This window comes from Balaenoptera borealis (genome assembly GCF_965194805.1).
Source record: "Balaenoptera borealis genome assembly, chromosome: 17".
NCBI lineage: Eukaryota > Metazoa > Chordata > Mammalia > Artiodactyla > Balaenopteridae > Balaenoptera > Balaenoptera borealis.
The window spans coordinates 28109358-28130260 of record NC_138876.1 but is presented as its reverse complement, the minus strand read 5'-3'; the positions used below and the strand labels follow the sequence as shown (position 1 = coordinate 28130260).

Sequence of the window (20903 nt, the reverse complement as noted above, 5' to 3'; positions counted from 1 at the left end):
TTCTCCGCCTCAAGGTTCTGTCTAAAGCCCCTAGGAGTTTCCAGGTAGGTGAAATTTGGAAGTACCGCGCATTTAAAGCCCCTAAGGCACCTCTCAACAAAGGGGAGATGGCAGCCAGTAGATAAATGCCTCAGCTTCCCTGTCTCTGGACGGATGATCCCGAAATGCATTACTTGATCCACAGTTGCCCACAGTGGGAGTTGTCTCAAAAACACACCCTATTTTGGCTTTTCCTCCTCTGTCACACTCTCTTCTATGCCTTTAATCCTGCTTCCTGGGTTCATCTCCCAAATACTGTAAACTGCCTGCACTTAAGTCCTTGTCTCGGACTACATCTTGGGAACTAAATGCTGGAGGAGGGCAGAGGGGGAGTCGTTTTATTTTCATGTTTTGGTTCTGTTTTGTTTTCATTTGTGTTTGCTTTGCATTTCTGTTTCTCCATAGGTCACCAAGATGCTGGCAGTGGTTGTCATTCTGTTCGCCCTTTTATGGATGCCCTACAGAACTCTTGTGGTTGTCAACTCATTTCTCTCCAGCCCTTTCCAAGAAAATTGGTTCTTGCTCTTTTGCAGAATTTGCATTTATCTCAACAGTGCCATCAACCCAGTGATTTACAATCTCATGTCCCAGAAATTCCGTGCAGCCTTCAGAAAGCTCTGCAACTGTAAGCAGAAGCCAGTGGAGAAACCGGCTAACTATAGCGTGGCCCTCAATTACAGCGTCATCAAGGAGTCAGATCATTTCAGCACAGAGCTTGATGACATCACTGTCACTGACACTTACTTGTCTGCCACGAAAGTGTCTTTTGATGACACCTGCTTGGCTTCTGAAATAACCGTTAGCCAAAGTTGATTCATGGAGTAGAAGAAAATGGATGATAAGAAAATGAGAATCTGTGCAGTTATCAACCCAAGAGAGGAAACAGCCAATACTCGTATGTGACGACAGAGCAGATAAAGTCCTCGCCAGTGCTCTAACACATACTGCCCCAAGACACTTTAACCCATTAGAATGATTCACAGCTTCCTTCTCGTATCAAGAAAATGTATATCATAGAAAAACTGAGCAGATCTGTGAAAGGTCCAAATGGCGGAAATTTTCCATTTAATTTGAGACTGTATTTTCTGGGGCTGTGAAGTTTAGATAAAACCTAGACATCAGTTTACCTTATTCAAAATAACTTTATCAAACGTATTTTCTCACCCCCCCCCCAAATTATTTATACATGTGGTAGTTTGGCAACATGAAAATTTTTAATGTTTTCATTTAGCATTTCGTTTTAATAAAGTGCAGTGCTATTTTCATGAATATTTAAAACTACAGGGAAAAATAGAAAAAAATTTGATGAGTAAAAATGAGATTTCAAACAAATATATTCACCATATGAAAAAAAAGTCATAATGCTTATAAAATTCTGAGTTGATTTTTATATCTTACAAAGTGTAGATGGTCACCATTCAACTTTAATGTAAATAGCCAAACCCCAAAATAGCCAAAATTACTAATTGAGAAGACATGTAGATTTGATATTTAGATAAATCCAGCTCTGTACTCTGCAAGGCTTCTAAATGATGGGTGAGACAGGAGAAATATCAAGATTAAATAACTGTGAAGATACATACTAACATATAATTAATATTGAAAAGTAGCCAAGACAAGACCAAGTATTCAAAATAAGGTTTTACTTCTTCCTCTGAGACTTTTAAGGAAGAAAATCCTATTTGAGCATTTGAGAAGAAAATCCTATAAACTACTGAGCCATGTCAAGCAAATCCTTCTAGCTGGATCTAGCTAAAAGTCTGAAACATTCTCAAAAGCTTAGTTGCTATTCTAAGTCAGCCAAAGGCTATTACACTTCCAGCTGAAGACTCCCACTGAGCATTGTAGTCTATGCATTTTAACTTGTGTGCAAGTGTCTTTCCTTCCTGCCTGCTTGCCATTTGTAGGTTCGCTCTCTCTTTTTTTTTTAAATGCTTGTGACATTTTGTTTACAGATTCTAAATCAAAGCAATGCAAAATTTTGTTGGCTTTATTTCCAATAGAGCTAAAACTAATTTCATCTCATTATTAATATCTCTTTATAGTTATGACTTAGACCTGCTCTTCTATTCCAGTGATTATTAGAGAGGTGTGAATGTGAATCTGTCAGGTCCTACTTTAATCCCTTTCAATTGACTCACCTACTAAGATTTGGCCAAGTGTAAAAATCGCCCTTGGTGTTGGTTCAGTAATAGCTGATTTTTAATGACTGGGTCAAAAAGTACTATGTACTAAGTGCCCCATAGACTGGCATTTTCCCTTTCCAGGCTATATCCTTATCTTGTGGATTTTTTCCTGAAACCTAATTGCTAATGATAATTACCCACACAAACACCTTCTTTATGAAGGATATATCACTCTATTTTGGAAACGTCAGTTTTTAAATGCTGCTTCATGGAGACTCTGCCATCCAGAACCTCAGTCCCGAATATGCTTTGGTGAAAATTGGCCTCATCTACTCCATGAAAACATTCTTATCCTGCCACTGTTTCAGTAAACCAATGCAAGCAAACACTTATAGGAAATACACTAAAGGTCTATATGCACGACACTAAGAAAACTATTTTAACTGACTTTTCATCCTGGATTAAATATTAATTTGGGGATCATATAGATAGAGCACTAGAGTTACCCAACCCCAAATCACACATGCACATATGCAGGTGCATACAAACACATACACATGGATGCGTAAACTGCTTATCCATGGGGATTGGAATATATTAGATTTTTTTCATTATGGAAAAGAACTGATATCGTTGAGCATGTACTATGTCTCAGGCATGCTGGTAGGTATTTAATCAACATTATCTTCATCACAGTCTCACTACAGCTGTGATTTTCTTATGATAAGACCAGGGATCAGGGATTAATTCCCTAAACTGTATAGATATTAGGGAAAGAAAATGAAGAAATTGTCTTTCTTTTTTCTTTTTTTAAGCCAGCATGCTGATTAAAATTCTTGTGACCTGATGGCTTAAATAATAAAAAAAAATATATTCTTTGCAGAGTGGTAAGATCAGATGTTGAAAAAAATTATGATTAGTTTTATATGTTATACACAGAACACAATATACTCTTCCCACCTTTGGAAATTTAATATATGGGCTCAGTTTTTGTTTTAATGTTTAAAAAGTTATTTGCTAATAATCTGTTAGTTTTAGACCACATGGGAAATTCAAAAGAACACAGTTCATAGTGTTTCAACTCTAAAGCAAATGCCATTATGAAATTAAATGTTTCCATGCAATATCCAATAGATATTTGGGTTTACACAGCAGAAATATAACTTTTTAAGGTATTCTTTATCACACTGTACTAAATCATAAAATATTGCCATAAATAATCAAAAGTTAACAAACCATCAAATGAAAAATAAAGAGATTAAAAATTGCTGACGTAGTGATGTTATTAAGGCCTCCCTTAATAAAATTCCTTGAGCTATTTTATTACTTCTAATTTCATTAATTGCTGAGTGTCTTTGGTTAGATCTTGGACCTGAGGTAATTAGGTAAAGGGCACAGATCATGAATAAAACAAGCAGACATAAATTTCCTCTTAAGACTTCTCCATCAGTATTAGGAGTTTAGTTCTAGAGCTTCACTCCAACACAAATATGCTAAACGCTAAAGAGAAATGAGAAAAGTGAAAACTGTAATCACTCTTAAACAGGCCAAATGCACGGAACAATACACCTTGACAATATACCCAAACACATGGCTGATTTGTGCTAAACAACTAGTTAAGTCAAAAGAAAACTATAGCCATAAAACTTAGGTTAGTGTAACTAAGTCTTAAATAGATACTTGAATTGTTTCATTTTCAGAAGAATGTGTTGGAGTAATAATGACAGTATGTCATAGTAAAGCTGAGTCCACACGGTTATGGACTACTCTTGAAGAATAAGAGTTACATCATTCCAAACTATGTTAAATCTATAAACATGATAGAAGAGAGAAAAGATTAACTTTTTGGAGGAAAAGGAGATTTTAAATAGCTTACCCACGGCTCTATGAATTCTATAAATAATATATGCAACATTATTTATGTCTCCCAAGTGCAGCTCACAAAGGGGTTGGACTGTTTGTTCATGGAGTGAGGGAACTGGATGTGAACGATGGAGCAGCCACAGACAACAAGTCCATCCAGGCTAAAAGAACATTTATTTCAAATATTTGGAGTCACTTGTTCTCCTTGGAAAAAGCAGAGTATGAACATCACTAGCTATTTGTTTTCTGTTTATCTGTAGTTGTCCACAGTAAATAACCATCAAAACCAGGATTTGGCTGAGCGAATATAAGTTTTTAGAGTAATACACAGGAAGAAGTCTTACAGCACTCTGTAGTAATAAATATATTTTTCTCTCCTTCCCCACCTCCCCTATCAAATTCTTCTCCCTCCACAAACATGGTTTTCCTCAGAGCAGCCAGTTTTATGTGACTTTATTCAAGACTAAACCTGGACATGAACTATCTTAAGTGTACTCTTTCAAATATATGTAATATGTACGTGTGTGTATATATATATATGTATATATATACTTGCTCTGAACACTTCTGTGTTTCATAAAATCATGTTCAAATTGTGGAAGAACTGATGCTTCTAAAGTTTCTATTTATGTCTCAATTTTCACGGTGGGGAGTCATGTGTAGAGTTGAGCTGCTCAATGTTTTTTCCCTCACAGATATGTAGAAGTCTGGCATTTCGGAGCTTCACTGAGAAACCAATAAAAGAATACTCCATATGTGAAAAACTACTGCAGAAATTTAAGAAAATCACACTGTACTAAATAAAAGGCTCTCTCCATTCTTAAGGATTTCACAATCCAATGAGGAAAAACTAAATCAATATAATATCATCTCAAGATATAACATTTTGGCAATATTTAGAATATGAATTAGAAACATCAGAAATGTTTTAAAGAAGCAATTAAGATCGTTCATGTATTATGATACTCTTTTATGAACTATAATTAGAAATATTGATTAATTTTTAACTTCATTGATCACACAGGGGGAGAAAGGTCAGATACAGCCCTGTAATATTTTTGTTTTTATGTTTAGTCTGTAATCTCAAGTCACTCAGCAGAAAAGCTCATTTACGAGAGTGCCCATTGGGGAATAGTTTTGTTACTGAGACGGTTAGAACCAAATGGACTATGCTGATATAAACTAAATCTATATGGTTCTGATTTTAATATTCGACTAATCTCTGTGAAAAAAATTGCGAAGAATGTTTGTAGATAGTGTTGTCAGGCTTGTTTGCATTCTTCTACACCAAGTACATTTATGGCAAATCCAACATAAGGTGATTGGTTTATATTTTAGAGATTATGTCTGGAAAAATTAAGCTGGATGAAATAGCTCAGCTGGGACAGCACATTGTCCGAACTGTCAAATCTGGATCCTGCAAGAGAACAAAAGACAGTTTTATGGCCAATAAACAGCAAATCCACACAATGGTCACCTGTATATCCTCGTGGAGGAGCATCTGGGTCAAGTCCGTACTACAGGCTCTCAACTGAAATAATGGAAATAAAAGCATTTTGAAAGTTATACAAGTTAAAAGGATGGCATAAAAACAATGGAGTTGGCTAGAGTTCCTGCAACTTATTTGAGCCCCTAAGCAACACCCATAAGTGATTATTTCATTCCTCACAGAATAATGGACTTAATTTTTGTGCATATGGTCTTTCTCTGACTTGTAAGAAAGAGAGAATGAACTTTCTCAAGAATGTTATGAACTGATACTGATGAAGATGGAGACTTTCCAGAACAGAAAAATAAACACAACATGACAGTAGAATAAGATTGAACTTAACCACAGGTCTGAATTTAGAAGACAATTAAGAACATTTTCTGTATTCCTGAAATGGCACAAAATGCCCCAGTAAGGAGGCTAAATGTTTACACCTTAGCCAAGAATAATAAATCACTCCCACTTTAATATACATAAGAATTATCTGGAAGCTTATCTTAAAATGCACTTTATTTGACGTTGCCGCAAGATTCTTGTTAGGTAATTTTGATGCCTGTAGCGCTCTGACCATACCCTGAAAACCACTGAGGCATAGTCCCCAGTGTAGACCTTCAAGGCTCTTACATATCATAATTCTTAATAAACAAACTACATGAAAAACTCCTTGAGAGTAAGTCTATTTCTTCTTTGTATTCCACAAATTATCTAAACTTGGATGATGTCCCTAAGTATCTGGTAAATGTATGAATAAATCAATGAATTGCAAGCTAATATATTTTTTAATTTTCTGCTGATGTCCAATTTGCCTCTAAATCTTTCTACACAATAAGATAACTAGTTCTATCTGGTTTTTATTTTTCTAAACCGTTCTCCCAGCTCAGTGAAAGGCACTACATTAAGTGTGCTAGATGAGGGTCAGAACAATTCCTTACATACGTGTAGTGCTTGACAATTTCAATAGCACTCCCACATCCTAATTTAATAATTCAAGACTAATGCATTGCCTCTGCCCTCAAGGAGATTACAATCTTGTGATAACATATTAACACAGAAACATAAGAAATACAGAATGCATAATTGGAAGCCAAATTGTGTGATTTCAGACTAAAAACAATTGAACTCTTCAGAGGAAAAGGGACATCTTTGGTGCCTGGAGTCATTAAGGATAACGTTGTGGAGAACACAGGACTTCTTTCAAGAATACGTTTGATTTAGATAAAGAAAAGACAATACATGTGGGAGAAATAAGATGAGTGAGGTCAGGGAGATACAAATAAACATTAGAGCAAGGCTCTGGACATTATGGAGACTGGTCCAAAGTATGTCCATTTCATGAGAGATTAAGGAAGGCAGCTAGTCCTTTCATATTTGCCACCACCAATAAAACTCCAAGTAAAGGAAAAGTAAAGGAAGTCAAGAACCTACCTGTGCTTATATTTGGTGAGGAAATATTCACCCATACACTAGAATATAGAGTTTAAAAGCATATAGGTCAGCTATATTTACTTTCTAAATATTTCATTTATTATGTATAGAAAATATAATACACTATTTGTCTTATAAGCATTATAATTCCAAAAGTACTCTTATAGTCTTAATTTTTGAAGTGGAAAATATGTGTGTATATATACATATACATATACATGTATATCTTTGTTTCTATATCATATCATCACCATATATTTTAAAGTATTTATACCTGTGTATATTATCCAGGGGTCCTTAACAACTCTGGATTTATCCAATTATGTTAACCATAGAAATCAGAGCTAGCTCAGGGACCTAGGCCCTTCATGAACTTAAGCTTCAAGATTAAATTTGTATTGAAAAGCAAGTAGTGATTAGCTTCAGATTACTTGTGACATCGTGGACTTGCATGTTGCTTTTGATGTGCTCCTGAATGTGTTGGCTTCCTTCTATCAGTTTTAGAAAGTTGTATGCTGACTCATTTCATTACTTGGGAATTAATCGCTGTGTCCTTGTGGGACAAAGACTCTTCTTTAAGAAAGTACAGTATCGTGTGCTCTGCTGTGGGAAACTGTGTCTGTACCAATATGTGTATTGTGAGCAATAAAGCATCAGACTGAAAGAACTGGCTCTTTAGTTTTCTTTGTCTTCCAAATTATTTCATTTTGGTGCAACTTGACTCTTAACCACTTGCTCAGAAGAACATCATTTTAATCCAGTGGCACCCAACATGTACCACTGTGGTTTTTTGAGATGATTATAAGTAACACAGAGATAGACGTTTTCCATTTCAATAGTCATTTTAATGTGTATTGGAGCAAATATGACTAGCTCATCAAATTCACGATGTCAATGATGTTAATCAGTTCACGATGTTGATATTAGATAGGACGAAAAATCATGAGGTTTAAACAAGTGGCTGAAGTGTGGACAGCACTGAAGTAATTGTTTCAGGTGTCTGTCCCTTTTTGAACAATAGCAAAGTAAACCCAGGTACTTGTGTGTATCATTGAAAAGCAGCTTGCTCCATTACCTTTGTAGTTCCAAGTAATCTCCAACTTACCTGGAATAAGCAAGGCAAAAAATACATGGACCATAAAGTTCAGCTCTTGTAGAAGTGGATTTGGCTTATTCCTGGGGCCACTGCTCTAGTACACAGACTCTATTTGATAAAGTTCATCTTACCATGTAAAAGAAAATGCTTGCTTAAGTAAATCTCAAACTTTGCTTGAATGACCTTATTCTTTCACACTTGGAGAACATGAGAAAAAGAAAATAAAAAATAACATTTGAAGCACTGCAGCATTGAGTGAACAACAGTGGATTCTTTGAATCCTCTTTATTCAAGAATAAAACAACCTTGCCACCACTAACCCTATTTACCTTCCAAAACATTTGTTCTTATATTATGATGTGTAGCACCTTCAGCAATGTCAATTTTCCTCAGCCCCCACCCCAGGTCATTCGTTTAGTGGGATTTTACCAAATAGCATATTCCTCTTTCCCAAATCTCCTAAAAATGCTATAAAAATCAATGAAGACACATTTTCATGTACCATGGTCAGTAAAGTGCAGCGACTAGCACACTACCTGGCATGTAATGGACCCACCAAAAGTATCTGTTAATGGATGTGAATGAATATGTTTAGCAAATAATTAAATTTAATGGACAGAAAGCATTTTATACCACAGATAATAACTACTAAGAGTATAGATTGCATGTAGACACTAAAAGTCTTAGATCTCCTCAGTCTCAAACACCATCCGCTTATTCATACTAACCTTAAAATATGTTCAGCTTCATGATTTAATATTGTTTCCTCTGACATAAAAATCCACCAGGGAACTCCCTGGAAGTCCAGTGGTTAGGACTCTGAGCTTCCAATGCCATGGACCCTGGTTCGATCCCTGGTCGGGGAACTAGGATCCTACAAGTTGTGTGGTGCTGTCAAAAAATTAAAAAATAAAAATAAATAAAATAAGATAAAAACCCACCAAATGTGATCACTCCATCCACTCCACAAAACTGCGACCTCTGCTGATAGATTTGTTATAAAAGGTGAGATAATATTAGATGAATCTATGCAAATCAACCAGTGGTAGCAGCCACCTGTGGGGACTTGCATCACATCTCCTCTTTGGCTTCCATGATTTCAGCACAGCTGTGGTGGACAGTTCCACGCACATTTCTTCCCTCCCAACTCCAGCAAACCAAGGTGACTCTGCTTTTCTGCCTCACAACTTCCTTCAAAGCTGTGGGAAGCCACTCAGCTTGAGCATAGATTTCAAGGGAGTTAATGTCCTTGGGGACAACATTAAAACAGTGAGGGATGAAAACCAATGGACAAAAGCACCAGCCTCTCACCTTCTGGTGGAAGAGGTGCATCTTTCTGAGCATCTTCAAAAGGTTCTTCAGAAGGTCTTCAGCCTGACCAGCCCCCAGTTTCCATATTGGTAAGCAGCTCAAAGACATACCCTTCATTAACTTTTCTTCCTACCTTGTTCCTCTCTCCTAAATTTCTCACTTCTGCTTTCTGGAATCACCTCCAAAATATAACATTCACACCCAAATCTTTGTTTGAGGCTCTGATTTGGGATTTTACAATTTTTTACGATTTTTATGTGAATCTCTACTCAGTGGCAGATCAGAAACATCATCATCAGAAAGTAACACAAAGAATAGATCTCATTGTATTTCCAATCAGATTGCCTTCTAAAATCTCAAAGAACTGACGTTGCATATAGTTATCAGTTTTTACACTTCTAATATAGCACAACATGTATGAATCACAGAAAAAAAAAGTTGTTTCTCTATACTACTCTATACTACCATAAAGGATCCTGTCATTTCAATTCATCTTTTTTCTTCTCAATCTCTCTTATGTAATTCATAAGTATTTAACTCAGCATATAATCATTGCATTTGTAAAATGGAGATAGAAACATCTAAGTATGACCTAGAATGTTTCCCTATGAGATCCAGAATTATCTTGATATTAAGATAGTTTTTTAAATTAGTCAAACGGCAAAATTAGGCAAACCTTCTTAACAAAACCACTAGCAAAGCTCATAACTGTCAAACCATAATTCAAGTGCAGGGATTTTTTTTTTTTTTTGCAAGGAGCTTTTTGAATGTCTCTCACTTGAATCAGTTAGCTTCGTATTTTGTTATATAGTAGTATAAACCAGAAAAGCCCCATCCTAACCCCAAATACACACACACAAACACACTGCCAGATTATAGAGTATAGAGAAGCATAAAACAATTAAAAAACCAAACTGACCATAGACAGCTTTCTTCATTTCATCCATATAACCATTCATCGACTAAAATATATCATGATCTACTACATGACTTCAGTCATTCACAGGTATTATAAAATGGACACTAGTTGACTTCAAGGAGTTTCTAATGACTCTGCCATTGCCAAGGTACCCTCAGAGAAACTCCATCATTGTTGATTAAAACAGTGTTTCAACTTTTACCCCACACTCCAGACCTTGAAAATCACATCTTATGTCTTCAGCTATTATGGCAGGTGACATGGTTGCGGCAATTTCCAAGGTCTAAGAAAGACTAACTCTTAAACTGAAAAAAAACCCTGAAAAAGAGGTGACAATAGCAACAATTAAAATGTTTGTTTGTTTAGCTTCTTAGTACTATTAGCTATGACTGGACAGAGGTGTACAGAAACATCTTTAGACAGTATCCCAACAGTCGAAGGGAAGAAATACAATAACAACAACGAAAAGGAAATAAAACAAGGATTGATGAAAATAACTTTTCCAAGTATCATATTGTGTTGGATTTATTGAAAGAAGTTCTTTCAGAATTTAATATTCAATATTTAATAGGAGCACTGCTACTTCATTCACAATAAGTCATTTTCTTTGGGAAGAATGTAATTGGCTGCCAGAAGGATCGGAGACAGTTGAAAGAATCATGGCCTTTGCTTGGAACATTGAACACGTTCTTTTTAATGCTAAGATATGAAGGATGTGGAAACACACTTTTATAGCCAAATGGTGAACTACAGCTTCTTTCAAATTGAGCATTTGCTAAGTTTACCCACATTACATATTGTTCTCCTAGGTTATACCTCACACTGTACTTCTGCTCGCTGATCAGAAACAGCAATGGATACGGTGAGTATGAATTGCTGTCCTTTAATTTCTTATATCAGTTACATATGTTTGGGATTTTATGAAAATTAATATTACCATGTCTTATTACTGGTATGATATAATCAATAGAATGGCACTCAGGAGACCCAAAGAGATTGGAACCCAGCATTAAAACTGCTTCCTGCATTTAGCAGGCACTGTGAGAAGGAAGTTGAGGTGAGGGCCCATCCGTCTGTGGAAACAGAGAGGGAGTCCAGTCTATTAGGAAAAATGGCATCCACATAATCCAATTTAAGGCAACAAATGGGTAGTAAGCATCTACAGCGTGCCAACACTATGACTGGTCGCATACATCTTACACTACATATACTTGATACTGGGAAGTTCATCATAATTGTTTATTGACTTAGACAAGGAGAGCATTTGAAAGAAATTAATGATATTCAGAGATCTAACTGGACAAATATCAATGTAAATAATCAGAGCCACGCTGAAGTATGGGTGACTTGACACTGTGTGGAGCAGTACAGTCATGAGCTGTAAGTGCTTACATAGACCCAGCTGAAGTCACAACTTATTTGAGAGCCGGGAATGAGACTGAGCTTTCAAAGTGAGGTCAAGCGACCCCAGCCCTAGAAAGGAGACTGAAGAGACTCAAAGACCAGGCAGACCTGACCAACATTAAGTTCCTATGTTCTCACTTGAACATTGTGATTACTATTCACATGAAGGGGAATTTCAGTGTCTTTTCAGGAATGGGATGAGCAGAAACACATGCTGCCCCAACTACTGATTGTGTATTTCCCAGAGCAAAGCAGGCGCGTGTTTGAAGAATTTGATCATCAATGTTTTAAATATTTTAAATACAAGTGTTTATTGGAAGAGAAAGAACCTCTTAGTTACTGGTTTTAAAATTCTGATTAACCACCAAAGTAGGAATGAAAAATGTCCCAGAAACCAACAAAAATTATTAAGATCTTGTGTATGTGTTTGTGTGTGTGTGTGTGTGTGTGTGTGTATTATCATAAAAAAATCTATCCCAAGTAACATGACAGCTTTTAATTTGGGATCACAAGTAGTGACCCATACAGTTTATAATAGAATAACTGAAAGGACTATTTTGTTTTAGGACATTTTATATGCTGAGGCTTATATAGAGTTTTTAAAAGAAAAAAATAATGTTTTGATCATTATGGTAATGGAGAAAAATCCAGGCCTCTAATATGGTTCTCCAAAAGAAGAGTGTGTCAGGAATTAGACTCTCCAGACTTTTAGAATTCCAGCCAGTGGAAGAAAGGAGTCAACTCAAAGGGAAGATGATCTCAACATTCACCAGCTGCTACAAAATCTGATCAGTCCAGCTTTGGTGAATATCAAATCACAATGTGGGAGCTTACTTTTGAGACTTTAAAGTAGATATTGGTTGAAATCCCACTAGTACAACTATTAACTATGTAATCTCAGGGTGGCTGTGTAATTTCCCTGAGCATCTATAAAGTGACCAAAGCAACATTTAGGTAAATTTAAATAAGAAATGTGTGCAATGTATCTGGCACAGTGACACACACATGAGTCACTAAATAAGGATAGATAACACTAGACATTGTGAGAATTTTTTTTAGGATTTCAAAGGAATTGGAGCTTCCATGTCCAATAAAGTTATCTTTGTGAGCACCGTATAAAGCATAAAGATTACTGGTTCTCTTCCTCATCATGGACACAAGGAAGACTACATATCCCAACCCCTCTGCAGTCAAGTGGTGCCATGTGACTAGCTGTGCTAAATGAGCTAGTATGCTACCTCCTTCTCCACCATCTCTTACTCGTAACCATTCTCATTTTCTTCCCATTCATTCTCCTCCTGGTCCCTCACAGAGCATTATTAAGGTCAGGATGCTAAAACATCAGCATGGTGCAAGAGTTCATTGATAGAGACTCTTTTTACTCTGATTAGGGACTATTTCCCAGAAAAGATCCTAAGTGTGTATCCAATTTACCAGTGTTTTACCCCCCAAAAAAGCAATATGTCATAAATTAAATATACAATTTTTAAAATCAAAACCGCATAAACATAAAGTTATAATTTTTCTGTTCCTGGTACTATAAGTTGAAGAAAATATCCTTATTGTACTGAGGATTGACATCATATATTTAAGGAAGATAGATGGATGGATGGATAGATAGATGACTGATAGATGACAGATGATCGATGATAGATACATAGATACATAGATAGATAGATGATAGATAGATAGATAGATAGATAGATAGATAGATAGATAGATAGATAGCTGAGCCAACCAGATAGGCAGCTATTTGAATATTTAAGTTACTAATGGGTGACAAATTCTTTCTTTAAAATGTTTAAGAGTTACTCTTGGTACCCTTCATCCTCTTACTGTTCTCATTGCAAGTTCACAATCTAGAAGACTCACCAAAACTCCTATGTGTTTCCCTTCCTACACCCCACCCCCTCCATTCTCAGCCCTCTGTTTAAAAAGGTAGCTAACTCATTCCATACACTATCCTCTGCCAAGAGGCAGTTTTCACATTTGTTCTTATCACCCACTTGGAGGATACCGCTTTCTACAATCTCCTATTTTGATACAGCACAAAACAAACAGAAAAGTTTTCTCATCAGATTTTAGAAAAAGACATCGAATGCAAATATGCTGAAACAATGGAAATGAAGCAAAAAAGGATGATCTTGTCTGCCAATAATGTGACATTAACTCAAAGTGCCCTAAGGCAAGAGTGCAGTGTCTCTGTTTCCAAGCAAATTGAAATTCGGTGTCCCAAATAGATATTTGTGTCTAAAATAGAAGCAAATATATTCTGGATCTTCCTGGGATTCACCAGTCTATGGATATAAATGAAGTCACAGTAACATTAGTATTTTACGTAATTTCACTGGCTGGTCAACCCACCTGCCTAACAACAAGGCCTCAGTCTCCCTTTCAGTTATTTCTTGCAGACCTGGGGGTATATCACTTTGCTCAGGACCTGTCTTATTTGTCTTCAACTTCAGCCTCTTTACTGATGCAAAACAACAAGATAGTATCTCCTAGCTGACGTGGCTGCCAGTTCTCATCATGACAATATAGATTTGCCCGAGGAAACATCCCTTCTGACTTTGAAAGGTGTAAAGTGTTAGAGTTGCCCAAAAACACCCCCCAAAAAGAACACAACAAAAAAAAAACCAACTGCATTTCTTTCCCTGCTCCATGTAAAATCCCCTTCTTTCCCCTATTTTATACCATATTTTGAGATAAGCTTGGTTCTGCATACCACTGCTTATGTTCTGTGTGTAGCAATGATTCCTATAAAAATAAGCTTGCAAGGCTGGGAAAAAGCACCATAATAATATCCTTTTCTTCTCCCCCACCTCTCCTCTCAGACACTCATCACAAAACTTTCCAACTCTGGCATCTTTTTCTCCTTTAATACAAATCAGCTCATGAATGTAAATAATGAAGGGCACTGGCCCACCAGAGTGGTGACTAAATCCCTGTTTAGGGTTCGTAAAAATTACAGCTGTATTGAAAACAGATTAAATTTGAGGAACAAAATAGATGTGCTAGTTTATTTCTTCTTTCTGTAACTTGTAAGAACAAATGGGAAAAAAAACCCCAAAATTCAAGGGATCCTTAGCTTACTTCAAATCTTAGTTCAATCCTACCCAAACAAGGAATAGTAATGCCAGCTTCAGACATGATCAGTCCTGGCTTCAGATCATACCTCAGCCAGCAGTAGCCTCAAGCATTCAGACAGCTTGAGTGAGGGGCAGAGCCAGAGTGAAACATATATTTCTTTCATTAGACCCTAAATGACTGGAAAGAAAAAAAATCTGCTTAGCTTGACCAACTGACATCTGATAAAAGTGGAATTTTGAAATCAAACAGGGAGATCTAGCTCTTAAGATGCTCAAAGCAAATGTATTTGATGATATTTATTCTACTTTCCAGCTGTTGTTTTGTTTGTTTGTTTTTAATATTTATTTATTTGGCTGCACTGGGTCTTAATTGTGGCATGCGGGGTTTTCATTGCCACAAGAGGGATCTTTGGTTGCGGCTTGCCAGATCTTTAGTTGTGGCACACAAACTCTTAGTTGCGCTGTGCAAACTCTTAGTTGTAGCATGTGGGATCTAGTTCCCTGACCAGGGGTCAAACCCAGGCCCCCTGCATTGGGAGCACGGAGTCTTAGTCACTGGACCACCAGGGAAGTCCCCCCAGCTGTTGTTTTGAAATCCTATAGACTCTGCACTGAGATGGCAAAGCATTCTACCCAACAAACCTAGACCGGCTGGATTTGTTCAGTGCATTTGGAGGAAAGTCACAGAGGCTACACTCTACTTCCTCACAATCTGTAAACATTAACTGATAGATTCATGTAATTCAATTTTATGGTGAAAGCCTGCAGCATTTTTCTCTCCGTGTTTTAGAGACCATCCAATTATTCATTCCCTTCTTTCACAGTGATCTCAGGAGAGAGTAAGGTCTAAATCTTCACCTGCAGGTAAATACAAACTTTCATTAGCAAATGAAGAATGCAAACCAGAAGCTTAATTTTGGTTTGTACATGCAAATCACAAAGCAGCAGCTCAGCCGCAATAAGACCAGAGTCAAATAAGCATCCTTTAAATGGAATCCTGGAAGTCCATTTCCCTCTTTGCATCTCACTTCTCCTGGAGAAATTTCCCCAGCAATTAAAGGTCTTAAATTCATGCAGAGTGACTGTTACACTGATGAAACCACACACGGAAAATTGGGAGACACATGGCAGCATCAAGCCCTGTAATTAAGCAAACTGTCTTTATGCTTTTCTGTGAATATGAAAGAATGACTAAATGGCTGAACAGCACGGCCTCTTCATTACCGAGACGAGAGCAGAGTCAGGGGAAGCACCTGGGTCTCCAGGAGCTCCAAAGAGGGCCAGAAGGACTGATAGAATCAGAAGCCAGGGCCTCTCAAAGTGTAGGGGTCCAGATGTTATCAACAGAAGATGGAAATAAATGAAACTCGCAGCTCAGGTGCAGTCGCTGAAACATTAGCCTGGGGCAGAAAGGAAGTAAAGTAGAATATCAAATATCATAGCTAAAAGGCACCTAGGGAAAGGCGGGGATCTGTGCTCTGAGAGTGGGTGTACGGTCAGGCCACTCAACATGGCTGTTCTCTTGCTCTCTGTAATCCCTTGCCCGACCAGTGGCCGCTTCACCTAAGCCCCACGCACATGACTGACTTGCCTAGTACTTGCCCCAGGTCCCAGCTGGTGATGGTTCTCACCAAAGGGGCCGGAAGGGGCGTACCCCTCGCTGGTTTCCCTGGTAACTAATGAGCCCACCTGATGTCAATTCCCCCTATAACTAGCAGTCTCCGGAGAAGACTGTCGCTATGTCCTGTCCGCAGTCAGCTGCACACGGTGGGGTGTCGCTCCGGGACCTCGCTTCAGACACGTAAGTTTCCCCCACCCGTTCAACCACTGATGTCTCTGTTGCTGATTCCAGGCTCCTTCTTGGGTCTAAAAGCTGGGCGAGTACAGGCCTTGCAGGGCCGCTGGGTGCAGCCCAACGGCGGGTTTTCCCTAAGTTTTCAACTCCCCGGCCTCAGCACCGCGCTTCATCCTTCCCGTAACTCCTGCCTTACTCAGAACAATTTAAAACCCTCGTGTGGTCACAGAGAGCTGGGCTGGTGCAAGCTGTCAGTTCCAGAAAAGGCTGAGGAAGAAAGCAGAGAGCACAGGACTGGGCCCCCTGAAGCGCCCCAGTGCCTGGCGGGCAGACTCGGAGCAAGGCCTTGGTCAGGGTCCCCTGGGGGAGAGCAAAGAGGAAACGCTGAAAGCTGAGGAAGTAGGTGTGGGAGGCTAATAGGGCCCAACAGGACAAAGCAAAGAAACAGTCAAAGAAGAGGAATTAGGGTCCATTACGCGGGTAGCGTCTGCCCTGGAAAGGAGCAGCTATGTGGTGCTGGCTCGTAGATGTAGTGACACATTCCGCAATAGTCCCCACGTTCATTTGCAATGATTCTGGACTCCCCCAAGGTCAGTTTGAAAAGTTCTTTTAAAATGTTACCAGGAACATTTAAACTTATGCATTTGGTGTTCATTGTGAGGAAATATTTATAGTAGAGAAAAAATAGAAACAATCTAAAAGTTCAACGTTAGAAGATTGATTTAGTAAATTATGGTATTCTTAGAGATGGATTTCCATGAGACCTGTAAAAAGATATAGAACATTTGTGTAATGATCTGATTTTACATACATATAGATGTGTATAATTTGAATATATGTTGTTTTAGATAAATTTTAACCATCCTTTATCAAGTGTTGAATCACTTGTGCAGCCCCCTTGGTTGTTCAAGGGTAGGAGAGCAGGCACTCTTAGATTAGTGCTTTTTATACTTGTTCAAGTCAGGATCTCAAAAGAGTTACCTAGGAGCCCAGAGGACTTCTGGGGAATAAGGGACCACAGATCCAGCACTGTTCCTGAGAACAGAACTTGGTGAGACCCGATGGGGCTTTCTGGGATTGCTCCAATCAGGTTTCATTGACAAGAAGTAGCAATGCGGCACCTGAAAGAAATTTACCTTGACAAAAAAGGGTAGCTATTTCAGCTTTTGATCCCGCCTTACCACCAGGGCCTAAGAGTTTTATGTGGAAGGGCTGATTCTGACACTGTATGTGGCTGATATCGGAAGTTCCTCTGGAACCAGCCCCTTGGGGCATACTGGTTGTGCTCTGGGAAAGACTGATTTCACTAAGAGAACAGTAATCTTGGGAATCCAAGTGTGGAATTTGGATGAAGCAGAGTAGAGAAGATGTATACCCCATCTGCTCTTTCAATTCTAAATTGGCTGCATCCAGCACGTGCCCCAATGGAACAAGTTCTAAGCAACTCCTCCACATCTACTGCTCTCAATGACTGCATGACTCCAACTATATAAAAAGCACCCAGGAGACTGCTTGTCTTCCAGTAAGTACTCAATAAGCAATAGTCCCTTTCCAATTGGGAGCTGATTATTGATCACAAATGTATGTGTAGCTCCTTTTCTTAGAAGTAAGTGGAGTAGGACATTTCCATCCACATGTCACCTTCTCCCACCATCTCCCTGGGAAATTAGTCATTTGTGGGCATTGTTTATAATTTATATCTAATTATTATGCAGTGTGGTAACAATTATGTAAATCGCTAAATGAGTCAGGTTAACTTTAAGTTTTGTTTGAGTACAACACAAAATTTTGTGTTCGCAGTTTCATAATTAGCTGTTTTCATAATATATCTGTTGGTATGGTTTCAACTGCAGTAACAGAAGCCATGACTCATCTAGGCTTAAACAATAAGGAACTGTATTATTTCACATAGCACGAAGTATGGCAGTAAACTGCAGGGTGATTTGATTCATGGGCTCAGGCTACAATATCAGAGACCCAGATTTTTCTATATTTCTGCTCTGAGTGTTTGCTTTATCCTAATGGTCCTTCTTGTTTTGGTCCTAAGATGGCTGCCAGCAGCAACTACAGCCATGTGGTCTCTTGTTCACATCTAGAAGGAGGGGGAGAGGGAGGGAGGGGAAGAAGGAGGGGGAAGGGGGGGAGAGAGAGAGAGAGAGAAATCACTGCCCCCAAGGAAGGAATATAAGTCTTTCACTTTAATCTAATTGAGCCAACTAAAGTCAGAAGCCCACTCCTGCATCAGTAATAGTTGCCAAGAGAATTCCATGTGATGATTCCTTTAGGCTAATTATTATCCACACTTGGTACTGGAGATGGTGTCAATTTCCTCGTACTCATGTACGCTGTGTGGTGCAGGGATAGATAGCTGAGCAAAATCAGGATTTTGGCAGGAAGGAAGAAGGTGTGATGAAGGGCAGTCAGCCAGCAGTCCTGGGCTTAGTAGTCATGTGGGGAGATTGTTTTTCTGAGGAAGAGGGTGTAGGAAAGAGAAACTCTGGACCAAGAACCACCTGGGAGTAGCTTACACATTTAGGAAATTGCAGGGGTTTCTCTTTATTTTGAGCAACTTGGAAGAGCAACTTTCTAAAGGTCTACAGTGATTTCTGTCATCAGTATACAAGTAGCATGAAAAAGAAAAATGGTTCTGGTCTGAGTTCACAGATAACTTAATTGCTGCTAAGAGGGTTGAGCCGGAAGCCACACTCGTAAATTCAAAATGCCACGTTGTATTCACACCAAGATCTCATTCCTTAACTTTTCCTTCTTTGTGGGTGAGCTCCTCACAATGAGGCTTTCAGATAACCTCCAGAAAATCAGTTGCTGGTGACTCCCCACCGTCAGCCCTTCAGACACGGCTGGATGCACCTGGTCCTGAACCCCCTGTGGGTGCACAGCCTAGGTTTTCATCCGGGACTCCACTATGTCAGCAGCCTCCAGCATCAACAACAGAATTAAACCTCAATGACCGAATAACCTGCATATATCTTAAGTCTAAGCTGTACTCTGCAGAGAATTGATTAAATGATTGTTCAAGCTAAAATCCATTTCACTGAATGGAAGAATGAATGTGATCTAATTAGAGCATAGCCTGTTAAACTCCAAAGGCCAGTTTTTTTAAATCAGACTTTGTGATCGAAGGCAATGATTTGAGTTTGTAAATCCCTCAGATATCAGCTGTCTGCAAGCGTTAGCTCCTGAGAGTTAGCTTAGATTACACATTCTCTGAGTCATCGACCCATGCCAATTGGAGTCAGTGCATTATATAATGAAAGCTCATTTATTAAGTAATAATTTTTTATTGAGCACCTACAATGTGCACTGTGCAAGGTCAAGGCCACCCCCATCCTCAATTGTGAGTTGACACATGCACAGCTACACTGAAATAAGCTTTTTAACCTAGAGATCTGCAAAGTATTTGGAATCACATATAATAAATGGTAAATTCTTCCTGAAGATACCAGGACAGCCATTACAAAGGAGGAAGCATTTAAGAAAGGTCCTTAAAATAGGTAAAATCTTGAGATAGAGAAGAAAAACTGAAAAATATATTTTTCAGGAAAAGGGAATTTTATGGGCAAAGCATAAAATATGAACAAGCATGAAAATGTCAAAGAATGTTAATGGACAGAAAAATTGCTAATATTTCAGGAAAGAATGGATAAGTGGTGTAGGAATCAGTAAAGGACAGGACTCAGATTCTAAGACACTGAACCCTTATTCTGCCACTTAACCATCAATCATCAGTAGATTACGAGTGTTACTCTACCTTAACTGATTCACAAGATGATCCCTGATCACCTTGGGGGCACGGAGAGCCCTTGCCCTAGATCCACCAGACAGACACTCATGTCAAAATAAATTGTCATTTTTATAAAGGAGGTTAAGGTATCATGCTGTCCAATGAGGCAATAATTCATTTGCCAGATCCACTTGGAGACAGTGACTATACAAGTGACTCCAAGAGGATTTTCAGAAAGGCTGGAAGAAGAAGCCTCTTTGGGCAGGCGGATCTTTTGTCCCTCACCCATCATAGCATGTTGATAGCTGCCCACCCCATCACTAGCAATATTAACCCTGTCTGCCTGAAAAATTGACTAACTTCTTGATACAACCTAATTCTTACTATGTGAACTGATACTCACTTAATTTGACCTGAATGTTTTTCAGATACGTAAAAGCATCCTTCTTTAATACATTGCACTGCTTCCCATGATTCCTGCTGTTTGGGCACCAATAAGAAACCATAAATTAATATGCTACTTAGCAAGATAAGCAACACAGATTATTCATTCACTGAAGTCCTCTAATTTCATTTTCAGCCATAAAATGAAGATATTAATTCTT

The 20903-nt window shown here is 38.3% G+C and overlaps 1 protein-coding gene across 4 annotated transcripts in view; it reads left to right on the top strand.

Moving 5' to 3' along the window:
* The window catches only part of TRHR (thyrotropin releasing hormone receptor), a 130938-nt gene extending 119151 nt beyond the window's left edge, over positions 1 to 11787 (top strand). For all 4 annotated transcript variants that reach the window (XM_082364411.1, XM_082364410.1, XM_082364409.1 and 1 more), the window contains exon 4: positions 445 to 11787. In XM_082364411.1, the coding sequence (XP_082220537.1) occupies positions 445 to 852 (408 nt within the window). In that variant the 3' untranslated portion in view covers positions 853 to 11787. The remainder of the gene's footprint in view (positions 1 to 444) is intronic.
* The last annotated feature ends 9116 nt before the right edge of the window (positions 11788 to 20903 follow it).